Source organism: Manacus vitellinus, unplaced genomic scaffold, assembly GCF_001715985.3.
Source record: "Manacus vitellinus isolate BGI_N305 unplaced genomic scaffold, ASM171598v3 scaffold_37_pilon, whole genome shotgun sequence".
In the NCBI taxonomy this organism is placed as follows: domain Eukaryota; kingdom Metazoa; phylum Chordata; class Aves; order Passeriformes; family Pipridae; genus Manacus; species Manacus vitellinus.
Genome location: NW_021940517.1, coordinates 3,785,831 through 3,795,712, shown reverse-complemented (window position 1 = coordinate 3,795,712; position 9,882 = coordinate 3,785,831). Strand labels below are relative to the sequence as shown.

General features: G+C 37.7%; 1 protein-coding gene across 1 annotated transcript; it reads right to left on the bottom strand.

Annotated features, from left to right (window-relative positions):
* Positions 1-513: 513 nt before the first annotated feature.
* LOC103757443 (sulfotransferase 6B1) lies at positions 514-6,965 on the bottom strand. Its single transcript, XM_008923588.3, has 7 exons — positions 6,717-6,965; positions 5,447-5,583; positions 4,687-4,776; positions 3,908-4,034; positions 3,024-3,118; positions 2,366-2,522; positions 514-1,458 (listed from the first exon to the last, which is right to left on the bottom strand). Exons 1-7 carry the CDS (start codon positions 6,916-6,918, stop codon positions 1,328-1,330), a joined length of 939 nt encoding a protein of 312 aa, XP_008921836.2. The 5' UTR covers positions 6,919-6,965; the 3' UTR covers positions 514-1,327.
* Positions 6,966-9,882: the final 2,917 nt, after the last annotated feature.

The window sequence follows — 9,882 nt, the reverse complement described above, 5'->3', positions numbered from 1 at the left end:
GAACCAACAAGCTTTAAAAGAGTGAAGCAAAAAGTCACTTTATTGTTCCCTAGTGTATATTTTATTTCTATTTCTTATCTGCTTAGCAGTGAATCTATAAATTGGGTGTGGTTTTTCCTATTTTTAATTCAACTGTACTTAAAGAACTTAATTTTGCTTCTTTTCCCAGAACAGATGGCTGAAGTGCAGTTAGTCCCTGGACAGGTCTGAAATACTGTGTCCACAGAGCCAAATAGCAATGGCAGTACAATATAGCTGAGTATAGTAATGTCTCACACCATCACTCTTGGCACTCCCACTCTCTCAACAGAACCATTTTCAAGAAAGACACGGACAAACTGGAGGGGTTCCAAAGGAGGACCACAAAGATGAGAAGGCTCAGGGACAACCTCATCACAGTATTTCAGTAGTTAAAGGGCAGCAACAAAGAGGACAGAGGTTCTCTATTCACAAGGAGCCATATGGAGAAGGTAACAGGCAGTGGGTTCATGTTGCATGAGGAGGGGTTTCATCTTAATATAAGAAAAAATTTTTTACAGTGAGAACAATCATTCACTGGAACAACCTCTCCAGAAATGCGGTAGAGTCTGTCCTCATCACTGGAGGTCTTCAAGATGCAATAATCTCATCTAGGCTCCATTTCTCATGAAAGGTTGGATCGTATCATTTTTCAAGATCTCTTCCATCCTGGGCTGTTCTATGTTCCTATAAAAGCAGTGACTCTTAGTGAATTTTTCCGGTTGACACCAGCCTATAATCTGAAATCCATCCTCACATTTTGCATTCAGAGAGATTAAAATCCTTAAGAATGATGATCCTCATTCCCTTTCTTTCTTCTCTCTCTAGCTCTGATCCAGTTTGTGCTGAAGTCATGGAAGACATCCTTTGTCATTAGGTTTGTGTCAGATCCATATTTTTGCTAGTAATCTTTTCTGTGAAGACATTGCTTGATTTGAAACATTTTTGAAGAAAAAGTTATCTGCACAGTAAATAACTACAAAATAGTCTAGAAAGATGGGGTTTGGCTAGAAAGAAAAGGGTCATTTCCCTCCAGGTGACAGCTACTGGAACAGGGCTGTTGAATTTTTGTGAATATGATTAGTTGACACATCTTGCAGCAAATGGGTGTAGCCAAAGCAAGCCAAAGATCTCACCATAAAACTAAAGCCTACTATTCATCATTGTCACTATAAAGGCTGCTGCAATGTGTTTATTACAGTAATTCTAATAGTGCTTTGATAATTTGATCTAATTTTCCAGTATATAGTATTTAGATTATCAGCGTGTGCCTCGAGAAGTTCTTGTTCTGACAACATCTTATTACTCTTCAGGCTTTACAGTACACTTCATACTTTAACTTTGTTCCAAGTTTAGTTCCTCCTACATATTCTTCAAATGCTTTGTCCATTTTCTCATTCTGATCTTCACTGAAAAGATTCTTCCAGTCATTTACAGCACCTTCAGAGAAGTAAAGAAACTTGAAAATCAAGAAAAATTTTTCTATACATCTGTCATTCTTATTCCTTTGTGCACTAAATACTGTTGATCTATTTTTCCAGATAAAACTTTACTCATTTCTGCACCAATATAATTTTGTGAACTCAATGGAGCTACATATCTGCGAAACTGCTATAATGCAAAAGAGAATACTCCTCTTCTGGTGACTGTGTTCAAAAAGGCAGCCTAAAGTCCTGGTCCCCTACAGCTCCATACTCCAGTCAGTTATGACTGACAAAGTGAAAGATCATGAGGAATTGATTAAGAATTACCTCGCAGGAGGCAGAGCTGGGTTTCTGCTCCTTTGGCAGCTAGAGTTTTTATCTAATGACTTCTTTAACGTAAACTGCATAAATAGATTGACAGCCAGTTGGCCTTCCCACTTCTGTGTCCCCTACACTATGCTGCAAAAATAGTTCCCTTTTGTTGCCCCTCCTCTGTGTACCTGATTCTTGCATGCTTGACTTAGTCCTAACCTGTAAGAGTGAACAGGGGTTTGGCAGTGGCCCTCCTAAAAAGTGTGATCGTGCCACTCAGGTTGTTTGGCCCGGTGCTGCCTGCTCGGATAAGCCTCTAATGGCTGAACAATCAGTGACATAGGCACAGAGGTGAAGCGGAGTTCAGACACATGACACTTCCTCCTTCCTGACAGCTGTCTGTGGGCCTATAAAATTTGCTCTGTTGCCAGAGCCTTGCTGGGTATCTTTCTCACCAGCGCTCCTTGAATAGCTTTCTCAAGTGAAATAGTGATAACCTGCTTGATACTAACTCGCAATGCTAATACGTGTGCAAAAAACAAGAAGCAAAGAATGGCCCAAGTTCTTGAGAATGTGACATTTCTACCTCTGAACCGCTTGGAGCTTCCTACCTTTGCGAAAGAGAATGTTGCCTAATACCCCATGGGTCTTCTGTGAGTTCTTCTTCATTGACTGAAAGCTGCTCCTCTCTACCACAAGCTGAAGCTCCTCCTCAGTCACTGAAATCCCTAAGAAAGCAGCTATGTTTTTCACACCCACGACAGGATTCTGGAAAGAGCAATGTAACATACCACATGACATTCAAGCAAATTACACTGCTTTCCAAGGCGTTTACAATTCCCTACATCTCTCTGCTAGCTACATATATGGAATATTCATAGAGTTCAGTAGGACTAGAGTAATACATAGTGTTTCTCTTCTCCATAATTATTTTAGAGGAGATATGAGCTGTTTCCCTATAGATTACAAAAGACTGTGCACCATTTACAGCTGAACAAAATCTACACTGTTGAATATATAAAAGCTCCTCCCAGAAAATTATTGGGGATTTTGATTTACAGTTATTTGGGCTTATAGCACAGCTAAATAAAAAACAATAATAATTTTCTCAAGCGAAATTTTAAAAGGTAAAAAGCATTTTACCTTTTCTTTACGTAAAATAAGAATCTATCCCACAGTTTGCATACCCTACATGAATGTAATGGTGACTTGCTTTAGGAAAAAATGCTCTTTGAAGTATAAAATATTTGTAATTACTGATAACCTCACCTCTTTTAGCTCTTCATAAGTTATTGTCATAACATTTTCTTCATCAGCATAGTTGTTCCATTTGGAAAGGTATTCGAAGTATGATCCCCAGGCCACTAAACAGAACAAAAGAATCCTAAGATATGTCATAAATGAACATTAGACAAGCTCCTTAAAAAATAAACTAAATTTTATTCATTAAGTTGATCTCTCAGCCATGAGCACTATTAATCATGTCTATGGCAGAGTTTACACCCTTCTGTGGAAATTATAGGTTTTGCTCCAGGCTGTTCTGGCATACACACAAGTCTCAGGGATATGATACAATTTGTAAGTTGGAACAGTAAAACTTGTTAGTATCTCAGGGCAGATGGGACTCCACCAAAGAGCTATCAGTACTCAAACCATCTTGCAGACTCCCTTAATCCACTTTGAAACCTTGTGTAACCCTCCCTTCAGCTGGCCATGTGCTATGCTAAACTTATGCAATTTAAACTAGTGTTATTATTTTCTCTCCTTTTTAATGCATTAGACTTAGTCCAAATAATTCCTTTCATCCTATTTGGCATCTAGGTGTTTATATGCCTGTATGGACACAAGATGATGGACACTGGAGAGGAGGGGTGAAGGGGATCCAAGACAGAGATAAGGAAGAATTACTTCTTCCAGAAAAAATATCAGTTTAGACAAGTTAAAGCAGCTTGTGGAACTGCAGTTTTGACAGGGACTTATCCTCAAGCAGTAAGACAAGTATGGTAAACTTTAGTGCAAATGTCTAACTTTCTCTCTTTAATCTCTGCTTTTGTACTGTAAACCAAAAATTCCTAGTGAAGCTGATTTACTGAAGTAAAGCTTTTTTAGACAAAGCATTGACTAATTGACACAGCCAGAATAATATACTGTACCTTTCTTTGTCATGAAATCTGTGAAGAAATCATCCCAGGTCTCATAGGAGGGAAGAATAGCCAGGCCATTGGAAAAATGGTAAAAAGATGTAGCTAAATCTTTTGGGTTACGAATCAATAACAATATCTAGAAAAAAAAATTAATTATTTGTACAGAAAGATGTAACAAACTATAGCATGAAAACAATAATAATATATTTTATAATTGCAGTTGGGGAATTTCTAATATCTTGTATGCTACTTGCAGACATAGCAATTTCATTCCAAATTAAGAAGGTGAAGTATTTAACTTTGCTTTGGAACCATGTGAAGATGATTGCCTTTAATTATTAAAGTATTTTATACAGATTAACCAAATTAATTATGCAGAATCTAAGTATGTTTTGCTCAATACAAGCATAATTCATCATTTAGGTAGCAGGGAAAAAATCACAAAAATGCAAATTCTCTCTGAAACTTGACACACTGAAGCCCTCACTTGTGACAACACCACAAAATGTCTCCCATGGGAAATTGTGTCAAAATGCATTTTGCCTCTGGAGGATTTGTTCAAGCCCTGCAACTCCCTTATGGAGACTGTCACAAAGGTGCCAATAAGGACAAACACAGGTTAAGTGAGATGAATGGCAATACTTAAACAGGCATGTAGAAATGGCCAGGTTAAACACTTAAGTATAAGAGTGATTCTGAAAATTGGCAGAAAAGTACTTCATTGGCTATAAAAAAAAAAAAAAAGCTGTTGAAGTGTTTGCTTTCGAGACATTAAAATCAGCACTCACCTTGACTTTATTTTTGAAGATAGACTTGGGAAGGTTTTCAGGACGGAGATGAGTAACCATAAATCTTGGAGAAGGTAATTTGGTCATTCGCTTTAGGAATTGGAAGGAGGAGAGTGGACAGTTCAGTTAGTACAAATATTCTTTCCAACAGCCTATTCTAAAATGTTGCCTTGCTAAACTTATCAAGTTATTGTCTGATAAAAGTACTTTTCTGTGTGTGTATGTTTTACCCTGGGATATTAGTGGGCTGCTGTGAGTAGCTCTACTCTTCAAAAACCCCTGAGAATGAGTGACTAGAGAAAGACTATCCATTGTTAATTCTCTTTAGTGATAATGAATTTGACATGTTCTGTTAGACAAGGGCTCAAAACTGAAGGTAAGATACAGACTCTAACTGGGTATATGTGAAAGCTGAAGGATCTCAAGGACTGGATGCAGGGGTGAGAAGGAAGAGCTAGTAAAGGACACAAAAGCTAGTATTTCATTATTTGATACTTCTTGAAGCTCTTCCTTAACACAGAAGATGCTATGTTGAATTTCTGCAGTTCTTGTGTATCTAATGGGTAAGTGCTCCTGTCACTCTCATTGAAGTCTTCATTTATTCCTCACCATTTGGCAATCCAGACAAGATTCGTCCTGATCAGATCCCATATACAGAAAAGTGGGAGAGTTCTTTTCAAACAGTGGAATATTTCACACTCCATATGTTCAGTATTTGAAGCACATAATTTCAATAATTTTATACATATTCTGTTCCCACCTCATATTTCTTGGCATCTCCAACTTCAAGGTAAGGGAATTCTAGTTCTTCATCATTCACACCGCTTTCTCCATCCTGTGTTTTCTTTTCAGATATGTTTATCAGGTCAGTTAAGATTTGACTTAGCCAGTTTGTGCCTGAAAGAGGAAAAATACAGAATTTCTTGTAAAAGTTTTAGAATAAACAGAAATGGATTTTCCAGGAAAGCCAGGAGGAAGGTAGTACTACGAGGTGAGTTACCTGGTCTCCTTTCATGTGATACAATAACAGCTGACTATCTGGACAATCACCTGTCAGGGTCCTACCTTTGGTCCTCTGTGCTGTATGTACTCATCTGCTTTGCCAAAAGGAAAAAAATTCTCTGAAGTAACATTTCCTATACACTTTTATTATATTTTTCTCAAAACATACCAAAGAGTCTGTAGCGAACTCCCATCTTTAGTCTACCATTTCCTGACTTCTGGATACTGGGTTCCTACATCTTTCTCACTACAGTCTTAACAACTGCAGTCTGGTGCAAGCATTTCTTCAAAAAGAAAATATGATAAAAAATCAAAAACCTTGCAATCCTTTCAGCTCTAAGACAGTGCAAACCCAGTTGCTGGAGGAGAGAAACTACTAGATTAAAATGGATATGAGACACATCTGACCCAAACCTGTGGCTCTGATAAGGGGCAGCACAGGGTGCTCTCAGGCAGAAGGAGCAAAGGTTGTAAACTTACACTCCTAGCAAAGATCTCCTCCTGATTTCCTAATAAGCATTGAACAATGTGATCATTTCAAGTCCTAAAAAATATTTTTGATAGCTATTTCCTGATATCTATATGAAACAAACTAAAGAAAACGCAGCATGGCATGGGAAGGTACGGAAAGCTCAATTCCGTGTAAAAAAGATAAATGTGACAGCAGATCCTGTAATATCAAAGGATCTCATTATGTGTGGTGTAAATCAGTGTATTTTAATTCTCTCCAATTCATGCATTTAACTTCATAACTATGAAAAGTAAAGATAACAAAAACCTTTACATGTTATAGAAAAGAAATCAGATTGTTTTTCTCAGTCTTTTGGAAAATTTCCTACATAAAATCCTCATAATTAATTATCTTGTGCTTTTTGAGAACAAAATACATTTCACAAAATTTTGTGAACATTCTAAATACAATTATTTAATATAATATATATTATATCATATATATTGCATATATTAATACAAATCCACCTATTTGCAATTATATTACATTATTTAACAAAAAAGCAAAATATATTCACCAGATTTAGGGTATCCTGCCAAAAGTACATCATCACTTCTGGATTCAAAGGACTCCAAGGCTCTGAATGTTTCAGGACTACAAATAGTGACAGGGTAGAGAGTTCCATTGTAAGAAAACAGCAGTTCATCCCGAGGCAGTAAACTGGCATCCGCTATTCCTTTATCTATAAGATCAGTAAAATGTTTCCTGGACTTGTCCATTCTACTTCTCTCTCTCACACACACAGGCTCTGACACAGTGTGAAATGCTATGTAGAAAAAGAAACCCACGTGTTACCTTTTTATAGGTTCTTGATTTGTTGGGGGTTTTTTGCGTTTTGTTTGTTTGGAGGTTTATTGGACCCTATGATATTAATTTATTACTCTTTCTGAACTGTACCGCTTCAAAGAGTAATTTGAACCTTTTGAAATCGATAAAAGTTGAACATAAACAAGATAAACAACCAAATGCAATTGCATTCTAGGAAAAAGGGCTTAGATAATTTCAAAATATCATGCCTGTCACATGAAAAGGGGCAGAAAAGAAGCATTTTCTGTCCAACCTGTATTAATTTATTTTTTTGGCTATCACTGTCCCCCAGGAGGTCAAAGCCTTTTAACGTCCAAAACAGTCTTTTAGCGTCTCACCTAATGAGACCCTTGGCTTAACAGATTCACCAAGACGGGTAGGACATTTGATACCTTTTATGTGGGGACTGCACTTAATAGCGGTAGAAAAACTCCCCAGCAGGTTTCTCCTCTGAGTTATTTCACTGTCGACAAAACTGTCAGCACCTGAAAACGAACTCACTCCAACAGTTCACAAAACAACATGTTTATTAATACATATCTGTGATAATATATGGGGTTTGCTGTGCCTGGAATAGGGTCCAACTGCTAAAAAAGCACACTTATAGTATGTAGTAATAACAATAATATAAAGCATAGGCCCACACGCTAAAGCAAAAGCAACTTACAATGAAGTAATAAGTAAAAATTTTAAAGTTGTACGGAACAAAAGTAAAATTAGTGCATATGTATAAAGCAATTGCTAATCTCATGGTATTCCAAGAAGGTGGAAGGAGGAAAGGTAGCCCTTCGGTTACCTCCACAGCATTGATGGAACTTCTCCCTGATTTTTGCTTATGCCCAATGTCTTTTTATACCTTTTTCTTTAGGCAGTTTGAGTGGCTATACTCAATAAACTAATTTTTGGGGTGATAGACAGATGAAATAGGCCCAAGGGTCCACTTCCCAAGTTCGAGGGCCAGAATGTTCAGGAAGAAAGGCCGGGTTATCTCCATATCACTCCTTTCTTTGTTTTAACCCTTTTATCAGTTCCTGGGAATGTCTCCCCTGGTGATGGGTTTTTCCAGGAAACCATCAGGAGCCTTTTTCTTCTTTTGTGTGGCCTTACCTATCACTTTATACTGCCAACAAAAATCCATGATTACAACACAGAGTTTGTAAAAAAAATATAACAAAATAGAATTACATGAATTGCAGACTGGAATTTAAATGTCAAAATCAAAATCCTAAAGGCAATTAATCTCTTTCCAGTACTCACTCTACTGGGATTTTCTTTTTTTTTATTATCTCACCAAAGTTAGATCAAACTTGTTGAGATTGGGAGAGGAAATGTTCAGTGTGCTAGAGACTGAGCTGTGGGCAGTCCCGTGAGGGTGGCAGACTGCTTCCTCCAGCTGGTGCCCAGGACGGCACAGGGGCACATGCAGTCCTTGGCCACTGTTCAGACTGTGGTACAGAATTCTATTTTTCTGGTGGTTCCACGAAAATAACTTATTTATACATTTCCTTAATGAGCTCAATCATTGTTTAACAATTGATCAGTCATTCCTCAGTTGGTAACAATATAACCTCAGCTACAATGATTAGCATTTATAATGTACTTAAGGTGATGAGCTTCTGAGTGCACTGACCTCAGCAGAAAAACTGGTGTTAGGTTTTAATACTCAAGTCTCTGTCAAAAGGATGGATGTGTCACAAGGAACAAGAAAATAGCTCCTCCGAAAAATTTATGCCAAGCACTTAAATACCATGCTTTCTTATCTCCAGCTTTTGAATGCTGGTTGCTAGGCACTTGAAGCATGAGGACCAGCAACTACCTACCTGTGTACTTTTGCCATTTGCTCTCTCTGAGGGATTCACACCTGGTCCCTGAGGCATGGCATGACGTAGCCCTACATTTTTGCTTCAATTTTGTTCAATCCATACAAAATCTTTTGTTTTTCCCTTTGTCTCCTGTTCTCTGTATGGCCGTATCAACATAGAAAGACTACCTATGTACAGGCATTATCTGAAACAAGTGGATAACACGTGGCTCTTCCTGGATCCATCTGCTGAACGAGATCTGGGCTAAAGGGCAGACAGTTGGCCCCACCTGCATCACTGCACTGATGTTAGCTAAGAATTGCTGAACCGTGAAATAGCACCTTTGCTGATTCTTGAGGTATAACCAGCCACCCTAGCAAAACAAAAAGCAGCTTGCTTATTTTTTTTGCCTTACATTCCCTTGGCATTAAACTGTTGTGGACTGAAACTAAGAAAATGTGTTTAATTGGTATTTTTACCTACTGGCAAAAAAAAAAAAAAATTAGTTGGGGCAGTCCTCCCTCAGGATGGAAAAAGAGAGAAAATGGTATGCAAATTATTAATGTATCTCATGCAATAGCATAGCGTTGGAGTAGGATTTCCATAACAGAAAGACAGCTCATTTCAATCCTACACTTCACTTATCACAGAATAATCCAATGAAATTTTGATAGCAAAAATGCAGAGGGTTTCCTGTGTATTTTTGCAAGAGAGGGCAGTCAGGCCAATTATTCCCTGGAGGCATGTTTTATCCCTAGCAATCAAAAAAAAACCCAAACAAACAAACAAACACAAAAAAAATCAAAACAAAACAAAACACCAAAAAAACACACACCAAAAAAAAAAAAAACCAACAACCAAAAAAACCAACCAACCAACCCAAAAGCAAAAAAAAATGAGAAATGTATTAATGGAGAAAAAAACAATTAGAAGACATAAGTCATGAGGCGTGATATTGAGGGGAGTTAAATTTCTTGGCAAAAAAAGCAGCAGCACCAAGATTTACAAATATGAGCCTTTGATACAGGCACCTGCCATGACAGCTGAGCTGGGAGATGGGAGCGGTGTACCTCA

Excerpts from the sequence above, each read along its gene's own strand:
- LOC103757443 (XM_008923588.3), bottom strand. The coding sequence starts at position 6,918 with ATGGACAAGTCCAGGAAACATTTTACTGATCTTATAGATAAAGGAATA. Across the intron at positions 5,584-6,716 it reads GGCAGGATACCCTAAATCTG|GCACAAACTGGCTAAGTCAA; the intron begins GTGAATATATTT and ends TTCCTCTTTCAG. Across the intron at positions 4,035-4,686 it reads TCTTCAAAAATAAAGTCAAG|ATATTGTTATTGATTCGTAA; the intron begins GTGAGTGCTGAT and ends TTTTTTTTCTAG.